At 41.9% G+C, this 16496-nt stretch overlaps 1 protein-coding gene across 3 annotated transcripts in view; it reads left to right on the top strand.

The window, feature by feature from the left end:
• Positions 1–1568: 1568 nt before the first annotated feature.
• LOC129135010 (complement C4-A-like) overlaps positions 1569–16496 on the top strand; it is a 53014-nt gene continuing 38086 nt past the window's right edge. Inside the window, exons 1-5 of one of the 3 annotated variants that reach the window (XM_077173750.1) lie at positions 1569–1716; positions 5968–6023; positions 13052–13134; positions 14624–14816; positions 15829–16009. In XM_077173750.1, the coding sequence (XP_077029865.1) occupies positions 13070–13134; positions 14624–14816; positions 15829–16009 (439 nt within the window). In that variant the 5' untranslated portion in view covers positions 1569–1716; positions 5968–6023; positions 13052–13069. Of the gene's footprint in view, positions 1717–5963; positions 6024–13051; positions 13135–14623; positions 14817–15828; positions 16010–16496 lie in introns of all 3 variants that reach the window. The other 2 variants (XM_054654850.2, XM_077173751.1) reach the window with 2 other exon arrangements.

Here is a 16496-nt window from a genome sequence, read left to right as displayed (position 1 = left end):
CTCCTGCCACAGCTGGGGCACTCATTTATTACTCTTTCCTCAGCTGTGGTGCTTTCTCTACCCTGCGACCCTACCCTCAGAACAGGACCACCCATAACAGCTTCTGTCCAAGCTATTTGACTTGGTACACTGCTGCTTGGATTTTCCTTTCCAATTTGGCTCTGAAAATGAAGGTGCCAGGGAAATATTTCACCCCCAGGAAACTTCAGTTTCCTCAGGAAATGCATTTGTTATCCATAACATCATTCTGAATGGTAAATTTGAGGCCAACAATTCAAAAAAAATTCTTGCAGCATTTTGGCATTGCCTGTAGTTCACATCTGGGACTGTCAGCTGTGGTAATATACATTTCCCCAATTTTCTTAAGAAGTGCTGGGGAGTTCTATTCTCTAGCAAAATGTTTGTTTACAGAGCATAATTGCAACATCTGTACATGAGCACACAGACACACAATATGTTTTTATTAATATATAAATTTTATATAGATTTTATCATGTGTTTTAAACATGCATGTACATAGAGTAGTATCTGTGCATTTTATATAGTATCTAATAGATACTGATATATATAAATTTTAGATATTTTATGAGAATGCCTATGTTTTTGTATTATATAGTACAAAAAAATTTTGTATGCATGTAATTCCTCAGATAAGATCACAAGGATGAAGTGTTACAAGGTGGGAAGCAGAATTCAGGGTGTATTTGCCTGGAAGGAATCACAGTAGCCAGACCCACAGTCAAAACCTGAGAATGCACATCCCAAAGCCTTGGGGTCAAGGAGACTGATTTGATACACTCTCCTGGAGTCCAAAATAGGAAAACAGGTGGCATTCTGGGCTGTCTCCCTGATGGGGACCAGCAGTTGTAGCTAGGACCAGCAGCTGCAGTCTATACCCCCAGCTTTTGAGCTTCCAAGTCCTGGTCTGCTGCAGGGAGGCCAAGGAGAAGCACAACCCTTCCCTCACAATACTTCATGTTTGGAGATCAGCAAGTAAATATATTGGGAAAAACAGAAGTTAAACCAGAGAAGTTTTCCAAAGTCCATGCTTCCTCTATTTATTTCATGTCGAGATGCTGCAGCACCAGAATTTCTGCATCCCAAGAACCTGCGGTGTGGGGCAGGAAACCTATAAGGCTTGGCAGCAGCTTCCCCTTGTGCCCCTCTCCTGAGCTGTGGGCTCTGGGCTCCCCTTCTGTGACTGCTGTGAGCTGCTTTTGGTCCCTCACTGGCAGAGTGGCCTGGAAGGGCTCCCAAAGAGGGGGAATGCAGCAGGCTCAATGCAGCAGGCTCCCTCAGTGAGCATGTGTCTCCAGCAGCCCGTGGCAGGGGATGCTGCCAGCCCCTGGGCCACCTGAGACCTGTCTCCCTGCTCCCCAGACATTCTAAGGGAGTCTTTTTCATCTGGTGAAGGTATGAAGTTAAAAGCAAATCAACTGCCCAGGGAAGGAGGGCGCTTGGCTGCTGAACAAAGAAGGGCTGTCTGCTGTCAGACGCTGTCCAAGATTTCTCAAAGGGGCAACAAAAGTGCAGCTTCATTCCCACAGGATGTGAGCCTCAGCTCCTTGGTGGCTCCTGGCAGGAGGGGTCACTTTGGTCCTGCTCAGACCAGCCCTCACCACCCCCCTGGAGCAGTGTGGTTCTCATTAAAGGAGCTGTGGCTATTAGTTGTGGAAGGAGTGCAAGGAGAGCTCAAGAAGAGGAGCTTCCTACGTGGTGAGTCCCCAACACCAGCTGAACACGGGGGGCTTTTCCTGCTGCTGCCTCCCAGGGCATGGGGAACCTCTTGATTCTCACAGAGTGGTGGGTCAGAAAAGAAAGTGAAATCTGTGCTTTAAAGAAAAGCAGGCAGGCCAAGAGGGTGCCCCTGCAGACTAAAAGGTACCTGCTTGTGGTAAGAGTTGCACAAAGCCTGATTAAATATTCAGAAAGGTCTTAATTTAATGACCTGCGAACACACAGTTCTATAATTTATAATTCATTTCTTTGGAGTTTTTGCTTCATAACTTTTTGGCAAATGTCAATTAATTCTCAATTAATTTCTTGGTACTATCTCCTATGTATCTGCACTTTAAAGGGAAACTTTTTGTCAGGGCTACTTTTATCTTCCTTATATGGTACTTGATTAACTGGTCATATTGTATGAATTTTATCACTAAAAAAAAAAAAAGCCAAAAACCCAAACAAATAAAAGAACAACCCAGAAAAAAAGACATACCTGCATTTTGCAATTTTTAAAAAGATATTACGGTAGTGAACTGACCAGGTATTTTCCAAATTCTAGTCAGATCAGCCCTTATGGCACCAATGGATCACACTGCTAAAAGGAGGAACAGAAATAGCCTTCAGTATCTATACAATCATTAACAGCAGAGAATTATCAAATTGGTTGTGTTCTGGGTTTGCCTTTCTCTTTTCTTCTTTCTCCTGTATCCTTTTCCCTTTAATGTAGCTCCTTTCATTTCCTTTACTGCACTTACTTGCTGGATGAAAATGTTGAAAACATGCCACCTTCTGTTCTTTTCAGCTATTGCACAGCCCAAAGAAAATCTATAACCCCTGGAAACTTGTGTAAGACATGTGCACATCTGTGCACAGATACAGGCAGGCACACACACACTCACGTAAACCTACATATGCACACTTCTCTGAAATCCCTCTGAACTATCTAAATCTCTTTGCTCACAGCCTTTTCTTTAGTCACAAGGTTTGCACTCCAGCTGCTAGAATAAATTTGCTCACTAAAGGGTTTTCAAGGAAACCAGAAATTAGGCCAATTCTGACCGCTGTCACTGAAAAGTAAAGGGAGATGAGGAAAGTAAGACTTCATCCAGTCTCTTTAATAACTGCAATGAATGAAGATCTCTACCTGCTTTTTTAAATTCCTAATTTGATCTCCTTTACCTCCAAGTATACACCCACATGTACATATTTCCCTTCAGAACTGCTTTGGGAAAATCTCCCTCCTCTCATTTCACTGATGCAGGAATGCTGAAGAGCTTTGTCAAGAGCACCCTGGGTATCCTCACTTGCATACCACAACAAAAAAACAGTGGTGTGAGGGGATGGAAACACTCCTCCAGCCCCACAGTTCTGCTTTTGTTCTTCTTGACTTTCAACACTAATTTTTGTATGGCTGATTATTCCTTTTCCCCAAAAAAACCTAAAAAAAACCCCAACAAAAAACACCACAAGGGAATTTCTTATGTCACAACTCTTCCACGAGTTTATCCCATTCACTTAGTCTTCTGTTATTTCAAATGCAGCTCAGCATTATGGGTATGAGCAGATTATTCCTCTGTATAGATTTTTCTCCCCATGTTTCTTCTATTGCCATTTAAGGAGTCTCCATAACTAAAGATAAACTTGAACTTTGGCAAGGCCAGGCTGACTGTCCAGATTCCAAGGTATGAGAAATGCTTTCTTTTCTTTTCTCTAATCACTAAGGAGTTTGCTTCTTTCTAACCATCTAGGGCTGTGTTCTGAGGTCCTAGATGGTTTTCACTCTGGACTCTGCAGTGGAAAAGCAGGAGATAATTCTGTGTCAGGTGGCAGAAGTGAAGAGTAGCCCCTGTGGGTGAGGGCAGAGGGATGCACACAGCAACAGAAATGGTGTTTGTGGGCCACCTTTGCAGGCAGATGGGGAGGGAGTCAGAGTACCTCTCCCAAGGCTGCAGAAAAGGGAGGAATGCCTTCTGCTTTATCTAAATTTGTATGAGGACTGTTTTCCTAAGTGCATAGCTGCATTCTTCTGTATCTACCTTATACCTATTATCTTGCTTTTATACAGTGCTGCACTGCTCCATGTAGTGGATCCTGCCAGTCTGACTCCTTAGAGAGGGCACTTTCAGATATCTCAGTTACAGATAGGGTTATTTATTCTTTAAGAGCATGGTAAATATAATTAACACAGTCTTCACTTCTACTGTAACTCCCACCTCAGAAGGGCTATCTGCAGACTGTAAAGAGGAATAAGCAGTAAAATAAATATCCTCAGAAAGTATTTTTTTTCTGTTTTCTTAACCTCAGAGATACATGTTATGACAGAGAAGCCAAAGACCCTCTCTGCCTATTCCTTTTTGCCAGAAAGGTCTTAGCATTCCTAAACAGCTGGTCTTTTATCACAATACCTTAAGGCACTTTAATTCCTATTAGAAGTGAAGTTAGTCCTCTGCCTGCTGTGAAATAGGGGCATCTTAAAGATGGTTTAAAGTAATCTTTTACCCTCCCTTCTAGTTATAAGTGGAATTTAGCTGGAACAGAGAATAGAGGCCCCACATTTTCAAGGCATCTGTTTTCCCAGATAAGCTCTTGACTCTCAGGGAGTGGGAAGAGTGTGCTGCAGTAAATCAGAAACTCCATAAGGTGTGCAGTGGGGTCAAACTTCTGAGTGCACTAATCACCCCAGAAAGGACTCAAATGAGATAAGCCTTGAACTTGGCAGCAAACTGTGGTGGTCAGCACAAACCTTTTCATCTGGCCTTGCACAGTCTAATGCCATGAGGCTGATGCACCTGCAGAGCCAGGTGTTCATGACTGGCCCTGAACTGTGCTGCCAACTGAGAGCACTGACCTTGGAAACACTTACCCTGAAAATTTGATTTGAGCAGCACTGCTTTTGCTGGTTCATTTCTTTGCAAAATGATAGATCAAGCAAGGTGGATAAAAACCTGGATTTGTATCTAGACAAGGTGGTTTTGGAGACAGATGAGTAAAGGTTGTGATGTCAAGAGGGGGGGCAACTCTCAGTATTCCAAAGTGAATCCCACCAGAGGTGTCTCAAAAGATAACATTTGATTCTGAACTGCCAGTGGGTTCCCTGGGACTTGTCTGGGGAGTATTATTCTATTTTCTCTTTTTTTTTACATACAAATGTTTAAGCGCTACTTGGAATGAACAAGGATGGAAACCCTCCTTTCAGTAACTCAAATTGCTTTTTAAAACCCACTTAGCTGAGTTGACTGTCACATACATGGCTCAGATCCACAGCCCGTGTAGGAGCACCCTGCGCTGTGGAGAGCCACCTGAGGATGTGGTAATCGGGAGCTGACTCTCCGTTACTCCAAGTACAGTCCGGGAGGTGGACACCTGGTGTCCCAGAAGGCAGGGCTGGCAATTGCAGAGCACAGCTGCCACTGGATGGCACCAGGACTCCGTGCGAGTGTGCAGGCTCCCCTCCAGCCTCCCGGAGCCATGCCATCATCCATCGCTGGGATAAGGGATGCTTTGCGAACAGGCTCAGCAAGACTCTGGGAGCGAGGTGATGGGGGAAATTACAGATGGGAAAGCTGTGCTTGATGCTGTCACGCCTAATATTTTAAAGGGGCAAATGATCTTTTATGGTGTGTAACCAAGATAGGAATGTTCTGCAGAGTACTTTATGCTCCTATCCAAACAAGCTGCTATTTCCAGCTAATCACATAAAGAATAATCACAGGTGTGGAATACACTTCTCTAACCATAGGCTAGGGGGAAAAACACTACCTTTTTTCCAACTATGGTGTTACAAATCTTCATTCTTGCTGCTTCAGGCTGCAGTAACAGCAGTATATAAATGCTGCGGGTTGTGCAGATTGTGGCTGCAAGATTCCATGTCCTAAAGTGTATTGACATCCCAAATGTGAGCCAGGTCAGAGGCATTAATGCTGCCACTGTGAGTCAACACTTTTTGATCCCTCAGAGGAGAATGCATGCAGCAAACTTATGGCAGATATTTATAGAATAATGTACAAGTTAATACCATTCTCCAGAGCCGCTGGAGCTGGGCTTGCTGCCTAAATGTGCATCTGCAATGTACTTACTGAAGCCAAAAAGCTTCAGTAAGTGTCTTCCATCCTTGTGTCTTCCAAGAAGTCATCAAAGAAAAGGGAGCTGTTTGGAAATTTAGGGATCCATTACATTGTGTGTAATTCTTAATGATCTCTGATGACTGCATCTTTATTTATTTATCTATCTTTGCACAGGCAGAAGTGTAAAAGCCCGTGAAACAGGAGCCAGCCCCAGATATAAAGAAACTGCTGCTGGTAAGGCCACGCTGATTTTTGCCTTTTTCTTTTGTGTATTCTCTGTAATTTTTCACACATATATTTGTAGCTTTTTATATTAGTGGCTAGTTTTCCCGGTAATTTTCCATGGCCTTTCTCTAGGCAGAAAGAAAAAACACATTCCAAGGGCACCCATCCTATCTTGGTTCTCCCAAGAACCAAGGCCAAAAAACAGCTCTTCAAGACACATTTTCATCAACAAAGCACAGCTAGTACCAAAGCGGGGGGGGGGGGGGGGGGGGGGGGGCTCCAGAAAAGAAGGGGGAATTGATGAAAAAGTGAAAAAGGCATCACTGCTGGCAGCAAGGGATGAGAAAAGCCTGCAAGGCAGAACACTGCAGCTCAAGGATGAGCTGCTTGGTAAGGGCCAGCCTTGGCAGCCCCAAGCAGCTGGGTGTAACCTTGAGGAGAAACCTGCTTCCCCATTTAGCTGACAGAGGCCAGTGGGCTCCAGGTGCAGGGCTAGATGCTGTCCAAGCCCAGGAACAGCATAAACAGCCAGGGAATTAGATCACAGATCTGGGCTTCTACCTGAGTCTTAGAGTTCCACAAGCACTGTCTCTTCCAAAGCTGCCCTTTTGTTTCTACACTGATCCAGAGACAGACCCCACAGACACACCCAGTGCAGGGAGAAGAAGGAAAGCTAAGAGAGATGCCCAGATGTGGATGGCACCAGCTGCCAAACCTCTCTGTCCCCCACCCTGAAGAGGGGAGAGCAGAGGTAAAGCCCCAGCCTTGCTTTCAGGGCTGCAGACTGCCCTGCTGTCAGAGGCAGCAGCAGGATCCTGCTGGGACCACAAGCTGAACCAGAGAGGTGCAGATGTGTTTTTAGGCTACATCCCAGTGTGACTGAAAATTCATCTTCCTCATTCACAGGTCAGGTAAAAATCAAGAATGAACAGTCTGGAAAAGTATCCCAGGTCATAAAAATATATATGTGTGTTTTAACCCCATAAAACCAACTAAGCACCAGACAACTCCTCACTCATTGCCCTTGCATCAGGATGGGGAGAGAATTGTAAGAGTAAAAAAACCAGTGGGAACACAAAGGCCATCATTCCAAATGTCCCTGGCTTTCTCCCTTCTTTCCCCAGCTGTCATGGTAGGATCTGGAATGTCCCTCTGGTTGGTTGGTGTCAGCTGTCCTGGCTGTGTCCTCTTGGAGTTCCTGGTGCACCCACAGCCTGCTGTGGGTGAGAACCAGAAAAGGCCTTGGCTCTGTGTCAGCAGTGCTCAGCAGTAATAAAAACATCCCTGTTATCACCACTGCTTTCAGGCCAAGGCCAAAACACAACCCCACACCAGCTACTCTGAAAAAATTAACTCTAACCCAGCCAAAACCAGCACAAAGTAGCAAGACATGTAGTCACATATTAGCAAGAGCAGATCCTTGTGTCTTCCAAGATGTCTTGACTAAATGCATCAAAATGTCCTTTTTGTTTGCATTTTTTATAGCTTCACCTTTTTTCCTGTGGGTACAATGTAAAGTCAACTGTATAATCTGGGCAGGGTGTCTGATCCAAGTACCACCAGCAGGGCTTTGGGGACATCCAGTCAGTCCCCTTTTGAAGGCATCCATATTCCCCTCTGCATCTAAGCCACTGAGAGGGCAGCAGAGCTGAATTCTTTTGCATTATTTTGCTGGAGGTGCTTTTCTGTAAAAATGGGTTTATGAGGGAACATTCCTCCTATGATTGCTGTGTCCAGGCTGGGTACAGTGTCTGTGTCTCCCAGGAAAAAGAGGCACACTGTTCATCCAAAGAGTTGCCTAAAAAGCTGAGTGTCACAAAGAGCCAGAGCTCCATGGCTAAATTTCTGAGAAAGAAGGGATCAGCATACATTACCTGAACAACTGTCCCACTGAGCTGCTACAAAAGTCATCCAGACTTTTCCTCTCTCCATCAGGATAGCAGATGACAGGCCTGCCACATGGGGAGGTGCTGCAGCTCCTGACACTGAAACTGCTGTCACTGAGCAGCTTCTCTTTTACAATGAAAACAAAATTCTCCTGACCCTAATATCCTGTCCCCTTTCCTCCTTTCTCTTTGTGTTTCATCCTTGATCATTAAAACCAAGGGATCAAAAAAGTAGGGCAGCTTCCCATCTGCCAGTGGAGCTGACCTAAACTTGCCTGAGTGTGATGGAGGTGGGAGCTGAGTCTCCTCCCAGCCTGGGGGAGGAGATGCTTTCTCCTCTCTGGTGTCCCATGTTCCTCTGAGTTACTGGGTGAAGTGGATGTTTTAGATTTAATTTTTAGATCAGAGCAGGGCAGGCTGCCAGTGGCAGGTAGGCATAAGGATAGCTGTGGTTGTATATGGTATGGGATTTTTTTTCTCCTTTGCTGTGCCTGTAAAACATTTTCTGGCAAAATTGTGCAATTGTCTGAAACCTTAGACTGTCTCCATGCAGCAAGTCAGGAAATCCTAGGAATGAGGGTCAGTTATATGTTACTTCTCTAAAATTTTCCTAAAGAGACTGGCTTTACTTGATTTCACAATATGCCTCCAAATCCACAGAACTGGATTTGCAACCTTTGTTTTCACTCTTCTCAACTACTTAAAATTTTAGCTTTTTCCACTGATATGCTCAAGATACCTTTTGCTTCTTTAGACTTATTCTTACCTTTTACTCCCTTGAAAAGGAGAAGAGAAGAATTCCCTAGAGAAACAATTGTGCTCATTACAGTCCAGAGGAATGGATAAGTTGGGAAAGACCAAATTATTTGAAATACATTAATTTTTCTATGTAATTTACAGTTGGTAACAGGGAAGAATTTGGGTTGCTTTGGGGTTTATCATGAAATTGAAAGAAAAAAAAAGTAAACCACAAAGGATGGATTTGAGAACAAGCCTCTAGGCACAGTATCAGGATGTTTGAGTACTAGGGCAGTACTCCAAATATTCTGTATTATTTAGGACAAATTATTTTATTCTTCATTTCCAGCAGCTCTGTGCTTTCACCTGGGGTGAGTCACTTGCATGCTCAGGTATCTCCTCTCCTCCTGGCCAGGTCAATGGCTTCTTAAAGGTGCCAAAAGCACTGAGATCCTTGAAAACATGGTTTACCAAGAAAACAGGATGCATTTTTACAATATGGTGAAATGCTATTACAGTGGTGTTACACAATTATTGCTTGAACTAAAATAATCTCTCATAGATCACTTTTACAAGATAAGAATTTTACAGAAGCAGTGCTGGTTTTGTGTGTATTTTCAAAAATCCTTATTTTTATTTTTTCAACACAACATTCAGAAAATCACAGAATTTAGAGAATGAGAGAGAAGGGAGGAAGAAACCCATGAGAAAAAACTAAGGCTTAATCCCCAGGAAATGCAGACTCATCAGTAAAAGCAGAAAATGCCAAGGAAATCTGGTTTTCCTCCTCTAAACATATGATTTTTTTTTCAGTAGATACTCATAGAAGCACTAAATGCAGAACTTTTAAAGAATTTTTAGTGGCAAAAGCAGCTACAGCCTTTTCATTTCATTACTTCGATTATGGTAAGAAAAAAAAGTATGGATTTAATTTACAATTCCAATTTGTATTGACACTAAAGAGAAGCCACCCTGCTGTTAAGAGTAACTTTTCCAATTAGACCCACACTTCATAGTCTGCTGCTGAAAAAGGGATTTCAAAATCTAATTTTCTGAAATGTCAGAAGTGAAATATTGCCTTTTGTGTTTGTCACAAGTCCCTGTAACTTGGCAGAGAGGATGTCACTGCAGGGCTCATTCGTGAAATGGGTTTTGTGAAGCTGCCCTTTGTACCCCTCTGCCCGGCAGAGGTGAAAGAGCACAGGACAAAAGTGAAAGGAGAGTTTGGCCTCGTTAGTATTTAGGCTGATTAAGGGGAAAAAGGCTTTGGGAAGCTCTTAAGCTCTTCATGCCATGGAACAAAAACTGCTGCTGCTGCTGCTCAAAACACTCTGAAATCCCACCAAGTTCAAACGAAGGTACTGAAAGGAGAGACAGCACATACTGAAAATAAAGCAATTCTGTCTCCCCAGGTTTGGGGCTCACACACACATCAATCCCAGGCTGTGCTTTCCACAGCCCACATGGGCCAGCTGAAGGATCAATAGGTGAAATGTGGCTGATGAGTAAACAGGAAAGGACTTTGCCTTTAGAAAAAGAAAAGACATTTAAGTTATTTTAGAGGGAATTTTCTGTGTTCTCTCTCTCATGGGTGTGCTGGAGACCTTCAACCAAGATTTTTATTTTATTTAGTTTCATTTTGTTGCATTTTAGTGTGGCTTTGGACTGGAATGTTTTACATTATACTACAAATCACTGTGTGAAGAATCTGTGATACTAGAAAAGCAATGATTATTTTATACAAACCCAGAGACAGACCAATTAAGCATAAGGAATTTTAATTCCCATTATACAGGTGGTTATGCATAAGCTTGTTCTTTTGTGTTTGCAAGATACAGTGAAAAAATTATATTTAATTGAAGTCACTGGTTTATATTTTGGTGACAAAATAGCTTTATTAAGGGTCAGAACACCTCCTTAAATTCAAGTATAAAATAGTTATGCTGCATATTGCTATGGACAGCTGTTGTGTATTCTCATATATTTATTCATACTTCACTTAAGGAAGCAAAAGTGTACAAATCCAATTAAAGACAAGTGAAACCAAAATAATATCTTTTCTGAGGTTCCCTTTAGAAAGTGATCTGTGAAAATGTCTAGCTGTGAGTTCATACATGGCTGTTTGCATTGCTGTGCAAACAGACCTCGGTCCCTGACAAACAAGCCAGCCTGGACAATGGAAATCCCATCTCCTCCCCTCTGACAAAGATAGGCACAGAGCAGGATTTTGGTGTGACCTCACACTCCAGAGGTGCCTTTCCTGTGACTTCTGGAGTAGGAAATCCCTGCTGGTTGTGTTGCTGTCTTCGGGAAATTGTTGGCTTTTCAGCTGGGAGAACTCCCTTATGTCTTTCTCAAGGAATGGGCACTGACCTTGCAGATGTTATTTCTTTTCTTAGTCTGTATTTGTCTGGAGAAAAGCAAAGAACCCACTCACAGTTGTCTCTTGTCCTGTTTTAGTGACTAGGATTGCTCAGTGATTGCATCAGCTCCAACCCTGGATGGCAGCAGTGCAAGATGGAGCAGCAGAACAGGCTCTGAAAAGGGCAGGAGCCTTAGCGTGCTCCACAACCACTGCTGCTCTTTATTAACTCTCCCCATTATCTCTGCAAGAGTGATAATACTTATTTTACCAGCTTCAGGTTTAACAAGACTCTTCTTCTCCCTAGAGAGAGCACAAGCCCAGTTCCCAAAAGGACTTTTTTTCTCCACATGTTTTTGCCTTGAACATAGACCAGCTTTATGGTGGAAATCTCTACTCTTCCTCATCATCTCTCTTGGGTTTGGGAGGCCAGAAGGAAAATTATTCTGGCATGGAAATAAATCAGTTTTGTGAGTACATAACTGCAGAGGTAATTAGCAGGTGGGGAAGGAGAGCAGAGAGAAAATAACTTTGTTCTTAATGGTTCCCGAGTCTGAAATCTTATAAACATCTCCCAAAGAGCATGGATTTGACCCTGAGGATCCACAGGTATCTTTCCTCAAGTTTTTCCTCTCTCCTGACAGCTGATGTGAGAGAAAAAACCAGAAGAGGTGAAGGAAACTGACTGTCTCTTGGGGAACAAAAAAAGCCAGAAACTATGTCTAGAGTAGGCAAAATGTAGCTTTTCCTCACATGAGTTTGAAGCTGCTGCCCATCCTTTCTGCAACCACCAGTCAACAGAGAGTACTTTCTGTCTCATTTTGTGTCAGAGGGAGTTACCAACTTGTAGCACACTAAGTGTAAAACAGTGAACTGATTCGTAGTCAGCTTCTTCTCTTTCCCTATCTCCTTGTCTTGAAGTAAGGCAGGAGATGTCACTTAGGCACGTGGTGAGGGAAAGCACCATGACAAAGGGCAATGAGCCTTTGCTGTGAGCGTGAATTCACCTTGCAAATAAGGGAGTGCTGATTTAAGGCGTCCATTGCTAATGATTAAAGACACAGACTTAGCTGTGGTGTGTTAAAGGGCAGTTCATCACCAGAGCCTGGAAGTAGCCATGTGATTTCTGGGATTTGACTGCCTGAAAATCAGATGGGCATGTTTCCATTTTCATGGGTCAACGAAATTGTGTTTGGGAGACAACGATCCAGTAAAAGTTTGCAAAAATGAGACCTGATGATGGTTTCAGTTCTTTCATTTACCTTTGATCAAAACTGGTTCTTGTACAAACAGTTATTCTTCAGATGGGCTTTTTTTCCCCTGCTTATCAGTATCCTACTTTTTAAGATGTGCAGTCTGGAATGCCTTCAGCTGACGATTCATCTTACATGTTTATGGTAAGATGAGACTCATTGCCCTCTGGAAAAGCCCAGTGTCTTGGGCATAAAAGAAAATTGGGCTGAGTGGCTCAGACAGATGTGTCAATTTCATTTCCAATGAAGTAAAGGCAGATGAATTCCTCCAAGCACCACAGAATGAGACTGAGTTGTACAGGTAGATTTCCAGCACAGCATGTTTGGTGCTGTCTAAACAGAAGGAACTTTCTCTCACCTTTGCTGGACCACAGAGATGCCTGGGGTTAAATAAAGGCTTAGAGAAGGAACATGTCACCTGCATTTGTCCCCATTTAGAAATACTCTACAGCCTCTCTTCAAGCCACAGTGTCTTGTTGGATTTTGGGATGCCTTTGTAGTATTTGTGAAAACTTCTCTCTGCACTTGACTTTTAGTTGCTGTCATGTTAAAACATTGAAACTGGGAAGAGAATGCATGAACAAAAAAGTATAAAATTGTGACTTAGTCCAGAATGTTTCTCCCTAGGGTATTACTGTGTGCACCACCAGCATGTCCATCACTATTGCCTGCATAGTTTTGCAAGTTATTAATAAGTAACCAGGATAGGCAACATCATTTGCTGCAATGTGCTGTCAGCCCATTTCCTACAGCCAGCACCTGAATTGATGGTGGCTCTTTGGTGCTTCTGTTTTGCAGATGTTGTAGAGTTTTCCAATGGAAAGGCTGGTATTGTTGGTGAGCTTTTGTTTGCTGCTGTCCAATACACAACAAGCACCATCGTAAGTATATTTTATTACAAATCCTTCAATCCTAACAAATCCCTTGAAAGTGAAGGTAGGAAATAGTCTCTCTCTCCCAATAGAGAATCAAAAAAAGCCAGGTTCTTGGACCACTGAAAATTCGTGTAACCTTAAAAAGGTAAGAAGTATAAGGCTTAAAACTACCCTTTGAAGGAAGAAATATTCTCTCAGGAACCAACAATTAAAAATGTACAGCTTGTTCACTCTTTTGTTGCTGTTCGCTCGTTTATCGTTCATGACATTTATGGGATTGAAAAATCTTGGGGGAAAAAAACCCTCTGTAATTGATTTATATATTGCAGAAAGCAAAGGTTTAACTTCTGGGAGACCTTCAGTATTCTATATTTATCCTCTATTTCAGTGGAGATTTACATATAACCCAGGCCTTGTGCCACCTTTTGCTAGAGCCAACAGACTCTGAGTGAATGAAATTAAATACCAGCTTTATTCCCTGATTTCTATACCTCACCTTTCATTTTATGCATTTAAGAAAGAAGAGGGGTTTTTTTTTGAAAAATAAAAAATGTAGTTCAGCCAACCCATTCTGATAATAGAAAATCATTCACCTTTCATTTTAGAAATGTTCTGCAGAATGATCATTTTCCAAAAGCACCTGTCTTGAGCTCAAAACTGTTCTTTGTCTATGTGACATCATGGACTTGGCTCTTCACACAGTTCTCTGATTTTTGTAAAATTGTTTTGTGTAAAATAGACTTGAAAAAAATGAGAGCAAGGATAATGATCTACATTTTAAAGGTCATGAAATCAATTACTAAGAAGCACCAGAGTAGGTCAAGAATGAAGGAAAATAAAAAAGAGGAAAAAAAAATCCCAACCAATTTAGCCTCCAAATCAGCCCTTCCCAGGGATGTGGTCTTACCTTCTGTGATCTCTCATTTCCAATATTTCACAGTGATATTGCAAGGAAGATCAGCTACTTGTAACCCCATACATATGGTTATAGAGGGAATCTATTCCTCCTGACACATTAAAGCATAAACTGGCATAATGTGGGTGCTACATAACTTTCTAATAAATTAATAAATACACAATTAATGCTACATAACTTTGTAGCATTAATTGTGTATTTATTAATATGTATTCATTGTCTTTCAATGCATGCCCTCATTCTGTTTCAGAAATTTGAGTTTATAGAGCTTTCTCTGAGTCGCACCAGGTTATAAATTGCATTGGTAATCCCTGGGACATATTGCAGGCTTTTTCTCCTCTATGTATAGTGATTGATGTTTTACAGGACTTAAATGGGAAAGTTCAGAATTTGGAGATCAGTCAGAGAAAATTATTTACTTTTAACCTCAACTCTGACTAACAAGGACAATGGATTAGGTGATCTCTACAAGTCCCCTGCTCAGCTATTTTGTGAGAGCTTGTTTTATCTTTAAAATTCATATTGTTTGGACAGTCATTGAACATACATACTGGACAATCTGTTTATCTATTGTTTTAGATTTCTTATTACTGCCCCAAATGTGGTACGTTTGGGCACACATGAGACGATAACAGTTCAAGTCCACGGGGCACAGAGCCCTGTGCAAGTTACTGCATTCTTCAAGGATGAGACGAAAAATCAGCTCGTATCAGAGAAGATCTACTTTAACCTTAACCAAAATAATGGCTACCAAGAGATGAAAAAAATAATGGTGAGTCTGACATCACAGTGATTTTTTTTATTTGGTGATAAAAAGCACATAATCTCTACTTGGAATAGGCTGGAACAGAGACAACACTGATCTCAAGAGGCACTGACAAAACCAATTCCAGTGACAGCAGCACCCTATTCACCCAATCAGCTAAGAAAACAATGCCTAATGTAATTTCAGTGGTGATTGTGAATATTCTTTTGTGCCCATATAACAAGCTTAATATTTTGTCACATGGTGAAAAATTAAATTTAATTTAAACAAATTTAATTGTTTTATCACAGTTGGGTTTTCTTCCTCGCTTAAACTATACATTCAGGCCTTTGGGTTACTACTGGCCATTTTACAATACAGGAGAAACCTTTAAAAACGTGTAGTCTCTCAGACCAAAGCCTGTGTTCTTTTTACAGGTTTATAAGTTGATTGTTTCTTTACATCCTATGTTGCATCATTTGCTCCTGGAACAATTCTTTGAAGTCTGGCAGGATTTATTTCTGTAGCACTAGTTTGGGCTATTTGGTTGGGAAGAAAGCACACGGCAATATTCAGTTTGGCTCTGGTTGGTTACTCCCAAAGCTAACAGCAGAGCTTTCAAATCAGGTTCCTGTCAAGGGTGACGTTTAGAAGCAAGACATTAAACTGCATGAAGTAAAGCAACAATCTCATAACCAAGATTTTAGCATAAAGAGCGATTACAGGATATGTGGTAAATGGAAATCAACAGGCATGTAGACTGAATTCTCCTGCCTGGAGTTACTGAGACTGGGCAGAAGAAAGCGTATTTCTGTGGTGGAAAATGGATGATTAGAGAGTATTTTTACTTGAAAAGAAATATTCATCTAGTAAGAAAGATATAACACCCAGCAAGAAAGATATAATTGTGAATCTTATGTCGAATGGTGCTAATAAGATTATTTAAGCACTTCAGCGGTTGTGGGACCTCAGCTATGTGGTCCCAAAGTTACCAGCCTCATCTCTGACTCTGTGGGGTTTTCCCTTTTATTCTCTTCAGATCAAGCCAGGGAGTCTGCAGCAGAGCCTGTTCAAGAAGAGTCATCTGCCATATGTTCTACTGGTCACTGAAAGCAAGGAGCTCCCCATGACTTCCAAGAGCACTCGCATCCTCCTGTCCTCCAAGAAAGGCTACATTTTTATCCAGACAGATAAGCCCATATACACACCGAGTTCCCAAGGTAGAAATACAAATGCTTCTCTTCGGGTGTTGAATATGGATGTTACAAGGGCAGGATTAGAAAAGTAATAACGAGCTGGTTCTTCCAGCAGCCAGGGCTTCTGCAGGGACTACTCTGCACATTGCAGCAGCCCTGTGGAAATGCCTCCAGAGACAGTCACTTTTAAGGGAGACAGACAAAATCTGCTCCCTTTTGTTCAAAATGTTAATGATGACTTTCCTTTGGAAAAAAATTCATGAGAAACTGCCAAAAACTGAACTCCTACTGCTTCTGCTTGTAACACCAGCGATAAGTTACCTTTGCTCTTTGTGACCCCTACTGCTTTGTTACTTACCAATTAAATTAACAAAAGAGGGAAGTAAAAAAAGGGTGTGAGTTTGGTTTCAGGCCTCAACTGCAGAAGGAATACAAAAGCGAGTGAAGTTCCCTAAGTAATTTTCAGAATTTTCTTCAAAAATTTATCCAGTCATGTAACATGCAAAGGCTA

Source organism: Agelaius phoeniceus, chromosome 2 (genome assembly GCF_051311805.1).
Source record: "Agelaius phoeniceus isolate bAgePho1 chromosome 2, bAgePho1.hap1, whole genome shotgun sequence".
NCBI classification, from domain to species: domain Eukaryota; kingdom Metazoa; phylum Chordata; class Aves; order Passeriformes; family Icteridae; genus Agelaius; species Agelaius phoeniceus.
This window is presented reverse-complemented; position numbering and strand designations above follow the sequence as displayed.